The following is a 19,330-nucleotide window of genomic DNA, read 5'->3' on the forward strand; positions in this document are numbered from 1 at the left end:
CTTCTCTTTCATTTCTGATTTTATTAATTTGGGTCCTCTATTTTTCTTGGTGAGTCTGGCTAAGGGTTTGTCAATTTTGTTTTATCTTTTCAAAAAAACCAGCTCTTGGCTTCACTGATCTTCTGTTTCACTGATCTCAGCACAAGCAGTGCAGAGAGTGGGGATCCAAGGCCGCATGCGTGCACACGCACTCCTGTGCCAATTCCCCCAGACCAATGCTGTCCCAGACCTGAGCCTCTGTGGGAGGGCCCAGCCCTGAAAAAATGGTGCCCTCCTGTACACTACTGTGTGCAAACTCCACACCAGGGGAACAATGGTCCCCAAACCTCCAGCTCACGCGCCAAAGGCACTCAGTTCAGTCCTTCCCCACAGGCTCCTGGGCCCTACTCACACAGCTACTCCCTCCACCAGGGACTGGGTGAGTGCTCACCAGCAAATGAGTCCATATGCCAGCTCCACTGGTTCTCCAGCCGCCCTCAGCCTCACCGAATTAAGCAAAAAAGTCCTCACTAATTTCTACTGCCAGTTATTGTAGAACTCCTCTTCCGGGCAAAGTAACTCTGGGCTGGTGAGCTCGGTTTGGGGCTGGACAATCTCTCCTCCAACCAGAGAAGCCTCCCCACCGCTGAGGTGACCCTCACGGGGTTCGCCCTCTCTCGTCTCCGCCCCTCCTACCAGACTCGACCTGGCCACTTCTTTAAGTCCTTCGTTTAGAGGTTCTGTTCATCCAGTGTTCAGGGAACTTCCGAGGTTGAATATTTTATAAATTATTTGTAATTTTGGTGTGATCCTGGGAGGCAGTTGGCACAGCGTCTGTTTATTCTGCCATCTTACCAGAAGTCCCCTGAAAATCCACATATTAACTTTTGACTCCCCGAAAACTCAGCCACCACTTGGTATCCACAGGGTGTTGGTTCCAGGAGAACCCTATCCCATGGATACTAAAATCCACAGTTGATCAAGTCCCTTATGAAAAATAACAAAAAACAATGCAAACAGCCGGCCCTCCGCATCCATGGTTTCTCAACCACAGATTGAAAATACTATTTGCAATCCACAGTTGGTTGAATCTACAAATGCAAATCCCAGGGATTAACCAGAGAATAAAGAAAGAAGACTCGAATTATTAAATTCTGAAATAAATGAGATATTACTATTGATTATACAGAAGTAAATAATGACTATAAAGGAATATTATGAATAATAGTATGCCAATATATTAGATAACTTAGATAACAGGGACAAATTTCGGGAAAGACACTAACTATAGAAAGTAACTCAAGAAGAAATAGAAAGTCTGAATAGTTATCACAAGAGATTGAATCAGTAACCAAAACACTACCCACAAAGAAAAGCCCATGCTGCATGGCTTTATGGCTGAATTCTACCAAACATGTAAAGAAGCAATAATACCAATTCTCCACAAACTCTTCCAAATGACAGAAAACAGAATACTTCCTATCTCACTGAATGAGGCCAGCATTACCCTGATACCAAAAGCAGATAAAGACATCCCAAGAAAACTACAGACCAATTTCTCTTATGAATACAGATGCAAAAGTCCCCATCAAAATACTAGCAACATCAATCTACAAACACTATTAAATGTATTACACACCATGACCAAGTGGGATTTATCCCAAGTATGCAAGGTTGGTGTAACATCCAAAAATCCATCAGTGTAATTCAACATAATAATAGAAGTTTAAAAACCACAGGATCATCTTCAATGCGCTTTCATGATAAAAATACTCAACAAACTAGTAACAGAATGAAACTTCCTCAGTCTCACACAGGGTATCTAAGAAAACCCCATAGCGAGCATCATACTTCATGATCAGACGCTGGAGCTTTCCCCCTAAGATTAGAAGACAGGATGTTCACTCTCAACACTTCTATTCATTATTGCACTATAGGTTCTGGCTGGGTCAATTTGGTAAGAAAAAGAGAAGTTTTCCAGATTAGAAACAAAGAAATAAAACAAATGAAAATCTCTTATGTAGCAAGAATTCTAAGGAGGGCTGTTAGAAGTCAAATATCAACAATGGAGTAAGACTCAATTATAATTTACCTTTGATCTTTGATAACTGAAAGGTGCCATGTTCCATTTAATGGGATTTGAACTCATAAGCTATTATTACACTCTATGAGGACTGCAACCTGAGGTTGTAAAGAAAGTGCAAGCTGTTTGCTCAAAAGCCCAGTACTCTGTATTTTTAGAAGTGACATAAGTGCTTTGGTCATCATCGATGACATCTAGCACTTCAAGGAGATCAGGAGTGTCTTCATGACGCCTTGTACTATGGCTTTAGTATGGCCTGACTCATGTGTAACCTTGATTTATATGTTTGGGTATCGGTGACACAAGATGTCCAGAGTTTTTTCCCCCAAAGGTGGCAAACCTCGACAAGGAATGGTGGTTGTCACTGGTTGAACCAGAAAGTCAATCCATTGGCAATGGCCCAAATGTCTGTAAAATGGTGCAGATGGGACCGATATTGGCTAGTACATCCTCCAATGTCAAGATGAGTGCTTGAACTCTGGCCAATTGTACTGTCTTGGGTCCCATCCTTTATCATAGAAATCCCAGTTAAAGGAGGAAAAGAAGCAGCTCTCCAGGGAGTCCATTATGTGTCACACTGGCACTGCCATCTGCAAAATATAGGAACTCCTTCTGCTCTTCGTTCAGTTGATCCCAAGATGTTTCTTAGGTACTCAAGGGTCTGGAATAAGGATGACCTCCTCCAGCACTGCGCCATCTAGCAAAGGACTGAGGACAGCGCAGACCAGCTCCTCCTGCATGTGGGATGTGCCAGAGAACTCATGTTTGTATCTGTCTTGGAAATACCACTGCCGCTTCAGCAAGGAGGTCTCACTGGCCTCCCGAGGCTGAGGGATACTGCTTCTAGGACACAAGGCACAATGAGCAGCTGGGTACTGACAGTCACAGGCTCAGGACCTGTGAGAGTATCTATTTCCAGGAAAGGCAAGTATGCAGGCCACAAATGCTGCTCTAATGGCATGTAACATGGTAACGGGACAACTTCTTGCATCAGAGGCTCATGGGCATTTTATGGGACACATGGGTGGTGCAGAAAGTCCAAGAGGCATGAGAAGAGGGTGCTAAAACCCCTAAAGCAAGAGTCTCTCAGGGACTCTTACATTACAATTCAGATTCTAGAACGTTTGGTTGTAGGAAGCCCCATTCAAAGTGGATGATTCATGACTAATATTATAAAATTTATTAAAAGGAATATATTGTCACCAAAACCAAAACCAAAACAAACAAAAACCAAACAACTAAATATATTGGTAACATTGAGGATACGGAGAGTGCCAAGAGCTGTTTCATGAATGTCAGGAATACAGCAGTCCCTCAATTCACCAAATAATTCCCAGGAATTTAACTGAGGTTCTGGGGCTTTGTACTATGGGTGGGACAATGGCCCTTTCCTTTTTCTGAACTCTTTTATGAGTATCTGTATGTTTTGAATGCATCTTTCAGAGGAGTATGTCATCAAGGTGATAATCCTATCTGTGCTCCTGACGAAAGCTGGATGTGGTTAAGATCTTGCCTGCAAAGACTGTGTGCAATGGCCATAACTGAGGGGAGGGTTCACTGAGTTCCATTTGGCAAGCTAATTAAGGGTAAGTGTCAAACTGTTATTTCATTACATTACTTGGGTCGGTAGGTCCATCTTGCACTACAATGGGTTCTATGTGATCACAGTAAGTTTGGTTAAGGCAATAATTCTAATGGTTAAGGTGAAGCATAACTATTTGTCCTGTATTCAATGTCTGCTCTTACAGGAAGTTCCTTGTTTAAATTTACAGAAATTCCTAAGTAAGTTGAACCCCAGTATTGATTAAGGCCAAGAAGGTTTGCCAACTTGCCAATCAGTGTATCTCAGCAGATGTTAAGAATATGTTACAGAGGCCCAAAACACACAAGGCACCATCTTTTTTTGTTGTTGATTTTTTGGATTAGTATATTTTGGACTCCAACTGGGTCAATTTGCAGACTTCTGTTTCAAATTTTTGTTTCCCCTCTCTCTATGTATCCAGCTTTGGGCTGTTTTTGTAGTGATTCCAAGGATATGAAAAACTTTGTTATTCACATATTGAGGCTTTCAGGAGAGAGCAGGGTAGGCACCCAAAACAATGTGAAAATGGTTTGAAAGAAGGAGCAAGTGGTCCTGGATTTGACTGTGGTTAGAGATGCAGCCAGAGTGAGAGTTGCTGGGTATAACTGACAAGTTATAATAAGCCAGGATTTGCATGGTTTGAACGGCCTCATTGGTGCCAAGCAAGGAAGGGGCAGACTTTATGATTCTCTTGCCCAGATGTGGAGCAGAGAGGACGGAGGACATGAGGTTTTTCAGCTGTCAGTGCCAGACATCAAAAATGCCGAGACTATTTAATGAGGAAACACCAAACAGAGGAAGACCAAATAAATCCACAGCCAGACACAAAAGAGTCAGACATCTAAAAACTAAGTAAGAATAAAAAACTTGTGAAAGCAGCACAACAAAATGAACCTTACCTATAGGGGAAAAACAATTGGAACAACAATGATATCTCACAAGAAACCACAAAGCCTATAAGAAAGGGGCACAATTATTCAAGTGCTAAAAAATGTTCACCCAAAGTTCAATGTGCAACAAAAATATCCTCAGGAATGAAGTATAAATTAAGACATTCTCAGATGAAACAAAATTTAGAGAATTTGTCACCAGCAGGGCTACCCTAAAGAATGGCTACAAAAAATTCTCTAAATATATTGTAAATATTCATGTTCCTGAAATATCAGGGGGGAAAAAAGCACAAGGGAAGGGGTAAAAAATATAGGTATAGCAGTACTCTCTTATCTGTAAGATACATTTCAAGAACCCCGGGTGGGTGCCTGAAAATGCGGACAGTACCAAACCCTGTAAATATTATGTTACTGCCTACACATATGTACCCATGATAAAGTTTAATTTATGAACTAGGCATAGTAAGAGATTAACAACAATAACCAATAATATAACAGTATAATAAAACAATATACTGTAATAAAAGTTATATGAATGTGGTCTCCTTCTCTAGGCAAACTAGCACAAATTTCTTTTTCCTTCTCCACAATTTCACAGATAGGAGATATGCTCTTACTGTAGGTCGTAGCAACTACTGCATATATTTTCCTCATTAAGTCAATAATGTGTATCTTTTCACTAAAGGACGTACTTTACAGTTTTTCTTTGGCATATCCAATTGCCAGCACCACTACTCTTGTTCCTTGGGGCCATTATGAAGTAAAATAAGGGTTACCTGGACACAAGCACTGAAATATCCTGACAGTCAATCTCATAACCGATATGGCTACTAAGTGACTAACGGTAGCATATACAGCGTGGAGACACTGGACAAAGGAATGACTTATGTCCCATGCGGAACACCCCAAGATTTCATCATGCTACTGAGTATGATGCACAATTTAAAACGTATGAATTATTTATTTCTGAAATTTTCCATTTAATCTTTTTGGACCTCTATTGACCGCAGTTAATTGAACCCATGGAAAGCAAACCATGGATATGGGGGGACTACTGTATATGGAATAGGTATTCCTTCTCTTACCTTTTCTAAACTGGTTTATGGTGGAAGCAACATTATGACTGTCTGATACAGTTATTAGTGTGTGGAGAGAAAACATTTAACAAAATTACATTATATAGGAGAGAAGGTAAAAGAAAGTACACTTAACTCAAACTAATAAAATGTGAACACTAGCAGCCTGTGACAATTTATATAAAATGGAATTCCTAGAGAAAGCACTAAAAAAAAAAAACTATACAGAAACAACTCAAAAGCAGTATATGCAGATCTAAATGGAACTCTATAAAATTTTCAAGTAATGCTTAGAAAAGAAAAAAACAAAAAGAAAAACAAGAAAATAATAAACAAAAGAAAATAATAAACAGCAGGCTTAACCCTAACATATCAATAATTACATCAAACATAAACAATCTAAACACAACTTTAAAAGACAGTCAGATGTATTTATAAACAACCTGACTATAAAGTGTCTACAAGAAACTTACCTCAAAGTAATGATGTATGAAGTTTAAAAGTAATAGACCAGAAAAAGTTATACCATACAAACCTTAAAAAAAAAAAAAAAGCTATAAAACAAAAAGGCTGCCAACTCAATGGGAGAAGATATTTGTCAATAATATATAAGGGGCTAACATTCAAAATTTATAAAACACTCATTCAGTTCAACACCAAAAAAACAAACAACCCAATCAAAAAATGGGCAGAGGACATGAAGGGACATTTCTCTAAAGAGGACAGATAGATGGCCAACAGGCATATGAAAAAATGTTCAACCTCACTAATCATTAGAGAAATGCAAATAAAAACTACAATGAGACACTACCTCACTCCAGCCAGAATGGCTATTATCAGTAAATCAACAACCAAGTGCTAGTGAGGCTGTGGAGAAAAGGGAACCCTGGTGCACTGTTGGTGGGATTGCAGATTGGTGCAGCCATTATGGAAATCAGTATGGAGGTATCTCAAAATACTGGAAATGGAACTAACTTATGATCCAGCAATTCCACTCTTGGTTATCTATCCAGAGATATCCAAGACACTAATTTGAAAAAAATATATCCACCCCTATGTTTACTGCAGCGCTATTTACAATAGCCAAGACTTGAAAACAACCGAAATGCCCATCAGTAGATGACGGGATTAAGAAGCTGTGGTACATTTATACAATGGAGTATTATTCCTATAAAGAAGAATGAAATCTTACCATTTGCAACAATATGGATGGACCTAGAGAACATTATGTAAAGTGAAATGTCAGTCTGAGAAAGACAAATACCATATGATCTCACTTATACGTGGAATCTAAAGAACTGAATAAATGAGCAAAGCAAACAGAAATAGTCTCAGAGATACAGAGGAAAAACTAATAGTTGCTAGATGGTAGGGGGTGGGGATGAGGGAGAAGGGGAAGGGATTAGACAGTGTAAATTGGTAACTATAATATTGCCAGTCTGGGATATGAAAGACAGTTTGGGAAATATAATCAATAATGTTATAAAGATTTTGTAAGGTGTCAGATGGGCACATGTCTTATTAGGGACACCATTTCATGGATGGTGTAGATGCTTAACCACAGCACTGTACACCTGAAGCGGAATAATATTATATGTCAACTATAATTTAATATATATTGGGTTGTCGGAAAAGTCATGATGTATATTTTTTCTATTTTTCATTGCAAAAATGCATCATGACTTTTCCAACAACCCAATATATAGTCACGGGATATGGAGTATAGCATAGGGAATAGAGTCAATGGAATTGTAATAGATATATATGATGTCAGAGGGGCAATAGATTGGGGGAGGGGAGTTAACACTTTGTGAGGCATGAAATGTCTAACTATGACATTGTTTTGTATACCTGAAACTAAAAAAAAAAAAAGTAAAGAAAAAAAGGACTACATTACTATATTAAGAGAGACAGACAAGGACGGTACATAACGATTAAAGGAATAATTCACTAAAATGACACGTCAATATGAAATATGTGCATAACAACAAAGCTTCAAAATATATGAAGCAAAAACTAAGAGAATTAAAAGAGAAATAGAGAAATCCATAATTATAATCAGACCCTTCAACATCCCCTTCTAGCAACTAATAGAACTAGACAGAAAATAAGCAAAGATACACAACTTAACAACCACATGCTCTCAAAGACACTGATAGGAAACTCCACCCAGTAATAGCAGAATACACACACTTTTCGAGATTTTATAGAACATGTACCAAGATATATTATATCCTGGGCCATGAAAAAAAAAAGTTTAATAGAAATGAAATAAAGCATGTTCTCTGACCACAATGAAATCAAACTAAAAATCTGTAACAAAGTTACAGAAAAACCTCCAAAGACTTAGAAATTAACACATTTCTAAATAATCTTTCAAGGAGGAAGTGTCAAGAGAAATAACAAAAACACAATGAACAAAATGAAAATATGTGACAGGTAGCTAACACAGTGCTGAGATGAAAAAACTATACCACTAAATCCTTATATTAGAAAACAGGAAAACTCTCAAGTCAATAATCGAGCTTCCATCTCAAGAAATTAGAAAAGAGCAAAATGAAGCCCAACTAATCAAAAAGAAGGAACTTAAACCCCATTTATGATAAAATGCAGTGAAAAAACTAGGAATAAAGAATTTCCTCAACTTGATAAAGAACATTTATAAAAAACATATAGTTAATATCATATTTAATAGTGAAAGACTGCATGCTTTCCGAGAGAGACTAAGGCAGAAATAACAACATCTATTCTTACCACTGTTATTCAACATAGCAACCTTAAAGACATTATGCTAAGTGAAATAAGCCAGATACAGAAATATAAATACTGAATGAATCCACTTATATTTACCTAAAGGAGTCAAATTCACAGAAATAGAAAGTAGAACAGTGGTTAAAAGAGGTTCGGGGGAGGAAGCAATGGGGAGCTAGTGTGCAATGGGTAGCTTCAGTTGGGAAGAGGAAAAAGTTCTGGAGATAAATGGTGGTAAAGGTTGCACAACAATGTGAGTATATTAAATTTACAGAACTCTATACTTAAAATTGTTATAATGGCAAATTTATGCTATATACGTTATAACTAAAACAAAAAATGAAAAGAAAGAAGTAACCTAAATTTTATTATAGCTAATAAACAAAAAATTCACTCTTAATGAAAACCTTCCTACAAAGAAAACTCCATTTTCAGAATGCTTCAGTGGTAGAGGGGGCATAGCTCAGTGGTAGAGAATTTGACTACATAATGCTTCAAGGGTGAATTCTACTAAATATTTAAGGAAGAAATAATATCAATTCTATTCAATCTCTTCTAGAAAATAGTAGAAACAATTAAACTCACTTTATAAGTATTACCATGAAATCAACTCCTTGAAACATTACGTCTACAAAAATCATTTAAATATATAGGTTCAAAAATCCTTAAGATGTTAGTGTACCAAATCCAGGAATATGAAAAATATACTATAGTATGAACAACTGTGGTTCAACCCAGGAATTCAAGGTTGGTTGAAAATTCAAAACTCAATGTAATTCACAATATTAACTGAATAAAAAAGAAAAACCATATGACTATCTCAATAAAGAACATCTGACAAATTCAGTGGTGATGATTATCACTGAATGAAAAAAACTTTCAGCTGACTACAGAACTTTCTCAAATGAATAAGGGCTGCTTTTAAAACCTACTATTAATCCAGCTAATTAATTATGTTATAGTGAAGAATGAATGCTTTACCTCTAATATTAGAAACAAGACATGAATATCTTCTCACGCCACTTGTATGCAATGTTATATTGGTGACTCTAGCCACTGACTAAACAACAAGAAATAACAGGCATACAGTTTAAAAATGAAGAAGTAACATATCTTTATTCACAGATAATATAATTGTGTATATAAAAAATATCCTTGGCTATAAGTAAATCAACTGGATTTCAATACACTTCCAACAATTGGAAATTGAAGTTGTAAATTACATACCATTTATAGCATCATCAATTTCATAAATACATCTACAAAATATGTATAAAATATACATATGAAAAGCTACAAATCATTGAAAAAAAAAAAAAAGACCTAAATAAAAGGCAGAGAAATACTGTCACTTTAATGGATCAAAGATTCAATATTATTATGATGTAAATCTTTCCCAGACCATTCTAAAGATTGAAGACTATCTCAGCCAGAATTCCAAGCAAAACTCAAAAGAAATTAGAAATTCTAAAATAATATGGAAATGACAAAGGGTGTATAATAATCAAAATAATTTTCAATCAAAAAATGTATTTGGAGAACTAAATCCTTATTTGATAACTTTCCAAAAAGCTACATGATCAAGAAGGTGTGTTACAGACACACAGAACCAGTAAACAGAATAGTGTCCAGATATAGAACTACAGATTTATGGTCAATTTGTTTTTGATAAAGATGCCAAGGTGGTTCAATGGAAAAATAATAATCCTTCCAATAAATGGTGTCAATATAACTAAGACACAGATATGGAAAAAGTGAACCACAACCCTTATTTCACAGCATATAAAAAAATTCACAGTCAGTGAATCATAGGCCTACATGGAAAATTATAAAAATTCTTCAAGAAAACACAGGAGGCAATTTTAGTGACCTTGGATAAGGTAAAATTTATTTAAAAAGACACAAAAACCATGAAATATAAAAGAAAAACTAACAATATATTAAAAAAACAAGTAAAAAATTCTGCTCTTCCATGACACTGTTAAGAAAATAAGATATTTATCTAGTAATAGTCTTGTATTGAGATTATATAAAGAAATCTTTCATTCAATATAGCTATTTAACAACAAAAAAAAGTTTCTTAAAAAAGGGGGTAAAGGTTTGAACGAACTTCAAGAAACAAAATACGTGCATGGCCAAAAAGTACTTCAAAAGATGTTCCAATTCATTATTCATCAGGAAAATACAAATTAAAACCCAGTAAGATACAAAGACATCCATTAGAATATTCAAAAACAAATAATAACCAAAAAAATGTAATGACCACCATGTGAGCGCAAAATGAGAAGCTGGCAGCCTACAACCTAGAAGTAGGCCTCCACCAGACATTGAATCTACTGGGGCCATGATCCTGGACTTCCAGCCTCCACAACTGTGAGAAATAAATATTTGTTATTTATTAAAAACAAAAGGAAGGCCGGCCGAGTGGCTCAGTTGGTTATGCGCTTGCTCAAGAGTGCAAGTTCTGAGCAACAGGGTCACCGGTTTGATTCCCAATGGGCCACTGAACTGCGCCCAAGTTGAGCTGCCAATAGGTGGCAGGATGGCTCAGCTGGTGAGAGAACGTGCTCTAACAACAAGGTTGCCTGTTAGAGAAGGTGGGCTATGCCCAACTGCAGCTAAGACTGAACTCAGCACCTTGAGCTGAGTTGCTGCCCAGGTGGCTCAGGAGATAGAGCGTGAGCTCGTAACAATGAGGCTGCTGGTTTGACTCCCGCATGGGATTGTGGCTACCCCACCCGCAACTATTAAAACTGAACACAGCACCTTGAGCTGTGCGGTGCGACTGGACTTGGGAGCTGAGCTTGCTGCACCCTCCACAACTAAGATTGAAGGACAACAACTTGGCTGTTCCCTTCCCCAATTCCCCAATAAAATCTTTAAAAACAAAACAAAACACAAAAAGAAAAGCTTAATGACCTCCAATCCCACTTGTTGGTGAGGCTGTAGAGCAACCATAACTATCAGAAACTGATAAAAGGCATGCAAACTGGCACAGCCACTTTGGAAACATCAGGCAGGTTCCTATAAAGTGAACAATAATACCATACTTTGGAATATTTACACAAGAGAAATGAAAACAAATGTCTATACAAAACTTGTACTTAAATGGATATTGTGGCTCTCCTCTTAACAGCACAAATGAGAAACAATTATGTTCTATTGACTGGTATATGGATAAGAAATTGTGGTATACGCATGCAAAGAAATACCTAGGAATAAAAGAAAGGTGAGATACACAAAAGCAAGCATGAATCTGTAAAGTTAAGTGAAAAAGAAATAGAAAGAAATTCTGTGTTCATGGATTGGAAGAATTGACAGTTAAAATGGCCTTATTACTAAAAGTAATATACAAATTTAATGTAACTTCCATCAAAATCCCAATGGCACTTTTACAAAAATAGAACAAAAAAATCATCAGTTTGTATGGTCAAAAGACCCTGAATAGCCAATGTAATCCTGAGTAAAAAAGAACAAAGCCAGAGGGATAACACTCCTTGAATTCAAATTATACTACAAAGAGATAATAATCAAAACAGTATGGTATTGGCAGAAAAACAGACACACTGAGCAATGGAACAGAAATGACAGCCCACAAATAAACCCACATATATATGGGCAAATAATTTTCAGCCAAGGAGCCAAAAATATACAATGGAGGAAAGAAAGCCTCTTTAATAAATTGGGCTGAGAAAATTGAAAAACCACATGGAAAAGAATGAAACTAGACTGCTATTAGTCACCATACACCAAAACTCACTTAAAATGGATCAAATAGATAAATATCAATATAAGACCCGAAACAATAAAGTACATAGGAGAAAACATTGGCATTAGAGAGTATTTTATGAATTTGTCTCAAAAGCAAAGGAAATAAAAGCAAAAATAAATGAATGGGGCTATATCAAACTAAAAAGCTTTTGCACAGCCAAAGAAACTATCAACAAACAAAAGAGGCACCCAACAGGAAAAAATACCTGTAAACAACAACTCTGATAAAAAAACACACCAATATCCAAAATAAATAAAGAACTCATATAACTGAACGACAACCACCAAAAAACCCAAACAATTCAATTAAAAAAATGGGCAGAAGACCCCAACAGAACAAGACAAATGGCTTACAGATATGTACATAGATGCTCAAGGTCACTAGATATTAGGGAAATGCAAATCAAAATAAAATGAGGTATCACCTCACACCCATGAAAATGGTTATTATCAACAAGAAAAGGAATAACAAGTGTTAAATGGGCTGCAGGGGGAAAAATAAACCTCATACACTGCTGGTGGGAATGTAAATTGGTATGGCCAGTATGGAAAACAGTATGGAGGTTCCTCAAAAAATTAAGATTATAATTACCATGTTACCCAGCAATCTTTCTTCTGAGTATCTACCCAAAACATCTGAAAACATTTATCTGTAAAGATATATGTAGCCTTATGTTCCTTACACCATCATCCACAGTGGACAACACATGGAAACAACCTAAGTGTCCTTCAATAGATGATTGGATAAAGATGTGGTACCCATATACAATGGATTACTCGGCCATGAGAAAAGATGAATCCTGCCATTTGTGACAACATGGATGGATCTTGAGGTTATTATGCTAAGCTAAGTTAGACAGAAAAAGTTGAGAACCATATGATTTCACTCATATGTGGGACATAAAACTGAAAGCAAAATACAAACAAGACAAACAAACAAAAACTCAGAGAAACAGTTTGGTGGCTACCAGAGGGAAAAACAGGTTAGAAAAGAGTAAAAGGGGATCAAATATATGGTGACAGAAGGAGATTTGAGATTGGGTGGGGAACACAATGCAATATACCATATTTTGCTGTGTATAATGCACACCCACGTTTTTGGCCCAAACTTTCAGGGGAAAAAATCTTTCGTTTTAATTTCTTTATTCAAATTTCTTTTTGTTTCCATTTAAGTACTTGTTTTTTGTATTATAAAGGAATTTGAGCATTTATTTATTAACATGGTACAAGAAATCTAATGTAAAAAAGAATTACAAAACGTAAGAACAGATACAAGGTATAAGAAATTTCACATACTGGTAAAAAATTTTCAATATTTACCCATCAAAGATGGCCAAGAACTCATCCTTGTTACAAGTTCGTCTTAAGTTCAACAAAACAAATTATTGTATTCCAGGGTATGACTTTGCACACGGATATCCTTATTGATTTCTAGAGTTACACTTTTACTTACAAGCATAAAAAAAGAATTAAAAACATTTACATAGATACAGAATTAGTACTACCCACATATAATGCACATCCTTATTTTTCCTTCACAAATTTGGGCAAAAAACTGTGCACTATTATGGCAAAATACAGTACCAATGAAGCACTGACTTGTAGACTTGTAAACTTATATAATTTTATTAACAGTCACCTCAAAAAATTTAATAAAATGTTTTTTAAAAAAGAGCTAAGGAAAATAAACAAGAAAAAAGTTTAAATACTGTATCATGTATACACAATTCTAGAAAAGCAAAACTATTGCAACAGAAGTACATCAGAGGATGTTAGGAGCCAGGAAGAGGGGTGGGAGGAGAAAAATGACTGCAAAGAGCTATAAGGAAAATTTTTTAAAATACAAAAGTATTTTATGTCATTATTTTGGTGGTGGTGATCACCTGGACATTTCCAAAACTCATCAAATTATACACTGAACATTACTGACTTTCACTTTGTTAGTTACACCCAAATAAAAGTAATTTCAATAGTAAGAAGGGGAAAGGAAAAAGAGAATTGCATTCAGAGGGAGTCAGGTGGTCAGGTCTGCTCACCCACGGAGACGAGGTGGCTGTAGGTCTCCAGCATCACATCTCTGTAGAGGGCCCTCTCAGCCGAACCCAGGTATGGCCACTCCTCCGGGGTGAACTCCACAGTCACGTCCTTGAAGGACACTGAGGCCTGTAACAGCATATTTTGTACTCAATCTGAAGGCTTCAGAAACAGGTGACATGGCAAACACTTTTGAAAACTAATTTGTATCAGGCTTACTGTTGAATATATAAACAAAATTTTATACCAGGTGCCTACTATGACCCTATCATTGTCTTACACTTTGAAGGTACTCACACAATTGGCACAAATAATATTCTCATGCCCTGATGTATTTGTATTTATTTCTAAATTATATACCACAGACTCTCAATTAATATACTAATGATAAAGCTTAGTGTCTTTGTGTTTTACATAGTTTTATAACTAGGCTTCCTGTAATCTTTTCCTGTGCCCTAGTGGACGGTCCTGAGCACTCTCTAGGGTACACACACCCCCTTGGAGTTCTCTGTCAGGATAACAGGGAACCAACGAAGAGACACAGGTAAGCACTGGAGGTTGTACGCATCATCAGACTTGTCCTTCAGATGCAACGCTCTGCAAGAGGGCAGAAAGTTTTTCTTGGAGACCAATTTAAAAACCTTGAGGTATTAATGCAAAGTGGAATAAGTCAAATACTGGATGATCTCTCGTATAGGTGGAAACTACAATAAAAAAAAAGAAAAAGAAAATTATGCTCATACTGACAACAGATTGGGGGTTGCCAGAGGCTAACGATGAGGGGTGGGAGAAATGGATGAACTGTTTTTGTTTTTTTTTTACTTTAAATGAATTGAATTTTAAAAAGAGAGACAGAGAGAGCGATGACCTTTTTCATAGTAAAGCAGTGGGGAGGAAGAATGGGAAACTGATACCTATAAGAGGAAGGATCAAAATTTTGAGCCTTATATTTAGTATGCTGTACCTGGAGAAGAACCATGAGCAACTGGGTAAATGCTGATGCTACTGTGAAGTAAGGGAAAATATATATATACAGACGCCCTGACTTCCAATAGATCAACTTACAGTTTTTACCATGATGCTGCTATGAAAGTGATATGCCTAATAAATTACATGAGATATTCAACACTTTATTACAAAACTGGCTTTGTGTTAGATGATTTTGCCCAACTGGAGGTTAATGTAAGTGTTCTGAGCATGATGAAGGGAGACTAGGCTAAACTGTGATGGTGGGTAGGTTAGCTGTACTAACTCCATTTTTTACCTATGATATTTTCAACTTACAATGGGTTTATCAAGATGTAACCTCATCATAAGCAGAGGAGCATGTGAATATATGGGTCTCTGCCCCTGGTTCCTGGTACAGAGCTCCGAAAACCCTTGTAAATTCCTAAGTGATGAGAGACCTGGAGCATCTTTTGTTTTAATGAGGTGACTGTGGGTGAGCTCCAGGATGGGCACTGGTCACCAGAAAGACCAAGCCAAAACTGGAAGCTCGGAACTTTCAGCGCTGCCTATCACTTATCTAGAGAGGAGAGAGAGGCTGAAAATAAAGTAAGTGATCATGCCTATATGATGACTCCTCCATAAAAACCTCAAAAGTATGCATTTAGAGAGCTTCTAGGTTGATGAACATAATAGCCATGAATCAGGAGAGGGATGCACCCCAACTCTATGGGGACAGAAGCTCCTGTACTCAGAATCCTCCCAGACCTCACACGATGTATCTCTTCATTTGGTTGTTCATCTGTATCCTTTATCATGTCCTTTCATAAACTGATAATGTCTTGCCCTGAGTTCAGTGAGCTGCTCTGCAAATTAATCAAACCCAAGGAGGAGATCATGGGAACCTCAGATGTACAGCCCATAGGTAAGAAGCACAGGTGACAACTGGGACTTAGAATTGGTATCTGAAGTGGGGTGGGAGCAGTCCTGTAGAACTGGGCCCTTTTCCTGTGGGATCTGATGCTATCTCCAGGTAGATAGTGTCAGATGGATTAAACTGTAAGGCGCCTGGCTGGTGTTGTAGACACTTGCTTGGTGGGGGAACAAAACCCACACATTTGATGACCAGAAGTGTCAGAAGTAACGTATTCTGTATGAGGAGTAAAGGAGACATACAGGAGGGAAGACTACTGGGTTTCTCTAACTCAGTCATACACTGAGATTAGAAGAACAAAAGTAAGGGAATGGGCCAAGGGTCACAGTGAGGCAGATGTTCTTTATTTGCACTCAACATACCTACCAACATAGAATGGAATTATATACTGCAGTGCTGGTTACATGATTTTGGAACATAAAAGGGAGGTCTAAAATTGATGTCTAGAGTCACTGCAATCAGACACAAAATCAGAGCACATCTTGACAATAGAAAGGTGGATTGTAAATCTTTTATGAAGAGTTAAAGGATTTACACTATCCAATACAATTATGGAAAAGCAACTCAGTTGGGAGATTCACAATGCTGATTTTTCAAGATTTATTTTAAAGCAACAGTAATCAGGGCAGTTTAGTATTAAGTATTAGCAAAAGGACTGACAAACATCAACAGAAGAGAATACTAACTCGAGAAACAGAACCACAAATATGATAAAATCAAACGATTCCCAGCAAAGGTGCCAAAGCAATTCAGTGGAGAAGGTATATTCTATTCAACAAATGTTGTTGGAACATCAAACATGCATAAGCAAAGTAAATAATCTTTATCTATACATTACACCATAGAAGTTAACTCAAAAGACCACAGACTGTAATTATAAAATTTACAAAAACAGGAGAGAAAATCTTTGTGACCTTGCTTTAGTAAAGTTATACATATAACTAAAAAAGCAGAACTAATAAAAGAAGATTAAAAATTTTGAAAACTTGATTGATTAATCACTTCTGCTCTTTGAAAAGATACATGGTGAGAGAAAAACACAAGACAGACCTATGATATTTAATAAATGGAATTGGTACCCAAAATCTTCACAAAACAATCGCCCACAAACAGGTAATTTTTAACAAAGCACAGGTGGAAAAACATTACACAAAGAAAAAAAAAGTTGAAAGTGTCACATTCTTTTAATGGGGCTAATATATGCATACCACCTAAATTGGATGGGACTATGAGAAAAGAAAATGACAGGCTTACCTAACTTGTGATACAGATACTTCTTTACAAATACAAACAGAAAGATCTCAGCCAACTCATCGGCAAGTAGTGTGTATACAGGAAATCAACAATGAATATTAGAAAATTCATTTTGCAACTCACGATATTTACAGATTAAAGTAATAGCTATGTCTTTATTTCAACAAATGCAGAAATAGTACTTAATATAATTCTAAGTACACTTATGATTAAACTGAAATGTAAGCAAACTGGCAATTAGAGGGAATATACTAATCAAAGGTTAACTACTAAGAGTCAACTGCAGACATCAGAGCTAATGCTGAGCCTGTATTTTCCCTGAAGACTGGCTTTATTTCTACTTCTTTTGCATTGAATATATGGACCCTTATAAACCTCATAAATGCATTACAATGCAAAGTGGGAAATGAATAAAGAGCTCACCTGAGGTGTGTTCATTCTGCTGCTCTGGGGAGAGTGTAGAGAAGCAGGAAGGTTCAGCGGGGAGGCCAAGGAAGGACCATGCAGGGGTAGCACCACCTGTGCACATGAAACTGGAAGTGGTCACGGGGACTAAACCATACAGCTTTTCATTGACTCAAATTTTTGATGTTTACACAATAACATAAATTTTCTGAATGATTAACATTAAAGGACATACAGGATAAGGCATTGTTCTTTCACTAAAATTAACATAAAATACTCATCACTGATCGCTTTTCCTATTAACACTGATTACATCTCCAAGGAGAAAATCCATAGAAAGCCCAGGAAAAGAAATACAGAGGGCATGAAGGCAAGACTTTTCATTTTAGTTTTAATTGGGTTACAGTTTCTCAAAAGGTCCTTTTCATAAGATATTTTTGGTGACTTACCTGTGATAAAGTTAACTGCAGTTGTTTTCCTCCTGGCTCTGTCACAAACTGCAAGTCCCTTGACAAGTCAGTGAAACTCTCTGGTCCAATTTCTTTAAAGCTTACAAGAGTCAGAAGTAGATCACCATGGAAACCCTTCAGGAGCCATTGCTTTGGGATTCTGCGAGGTCAGGATAAGTCAATAATGTCACATGGGTACATGTGAGAATAGCACAGTGTTGTAAAGAGTGATTAGCCAGAGGGCCAATGAGAAATAGTGGAGACAGAATTCCCACCCTCTGACTGGTTGCCCCTTACCTCCAGACCTCACCCTCATAAGCTCTCCCACAAAATGACCTTCCCTGGGCAGCATACCCCTGGGGCCACCCCAGTTCACCCCTCTCAAAGCTGACTCAAATCCTCCACTGTCACACCATGGTGTAGTGGCTACAGCACATGGCAATATTTCCAAATCGGTGCAGAGGGATCAAGAACTTGACAGAGCACATTTAAGGCCCTGCTGCTTCCTGTGTTCTTTTGCCTCAACTCTGAAGCTCTGGTCAGAAAAGTAAGCACAGGGCTGTTCTGGGCAGCCGGATGGCTAAGTGATTAGAGCGTGCACGAGTAGTAACAAGGTTGCTGGTTTGACTCCCGCATGGGATGGTGGGCTATGCCCACCCACAACTAAGATTAAACACAGCACCTTGAGCTAAGCGGCTGCGAGCTGCCAACAGGCGGCCCGATGGTGACTGGACTTGGAGCTGAGCTGTGTCCTCCACAACTAAGATTGAAGGACAACAACTTGGCTGTTCCCCATCCCCAATTCCCCAATAAAATCTTTTAAAAAACCAGGGCTGTTGTCTTCCAGGTTAACATTCCTGTTCCTGGAGACATCCTGATTCCTACATCACAGGAACTGCTTTGCTCTAAAATAAATGTTTCCCAAAATCTGGGATCTGGCTCTGGGAAACAAATTCACTTTAGGGCCACAAACCTGACACTCTTAAAATGCCTATAATTTCAGACTTAAAACACAGACAACCTGCCAGTGCAGGATGACCTCAGAACCTCTGTCTGATCTCAGAATTCTGATGACACCAGAAATTCCGGAATGCATCAATCAACCAGTGCTGAGAGTCCATTCACAATCACTTCCTATTTTATTTCTGGATGTTTAGGGTCAGGTGACTCCGTTAAG

General features: G+C 37.4%; 1 protein-coding gene across 1 annotated transcript in view; it reads right to left on the reverse strand.

Annotated features, from left to right (window-relative positions):
• The window catches only part of LOC109376686 (zinc finger protein ZFP69B-like), a 26,879-nt gene that overhangs the window by 6,549 nt on the left and 1,000 nt on the right, over window positions 1–19,330 (reverse strand). Inside the window, exons 2-4 of the mRNA XM_019632767.1 lie at window positions 18,154–18,313; window positions 17,723–17,818; window positions 14,169–14,295 (exon numbers count right to left, since the gene is read on the reverse strand). Of these exons, the coding sequence (XP_019488312.1) occupies window positions 14,169–14,295; window positions 17,723–17,818; window positions 18,154–18,313 (383 nt within the window). The remainder of the gene's footprint in view (window positions 1–14,168; window positions 14,296–17,722; window positions 17,819–18,153; window positions 18,314–19,330) is intronic.

The sequence above is a fragment of the Hipposideros armiger genome, unplaced genomic scaffold (genome assembly GCF_001890085.2).
Source record: "Hipposideros armiger isolate ML-2016 unplaced genomic scaffold, ASM189008v1 scaffold_1171, whole genome shotgun sequence".
Classification (NCBI taxonomy): domain Eukaryota; kingdom Metazoa; phylum Chordata; class Mammalia; order Chiroptera; family Hipposideridae; genus Hipposideros; species Hipposideros armiger.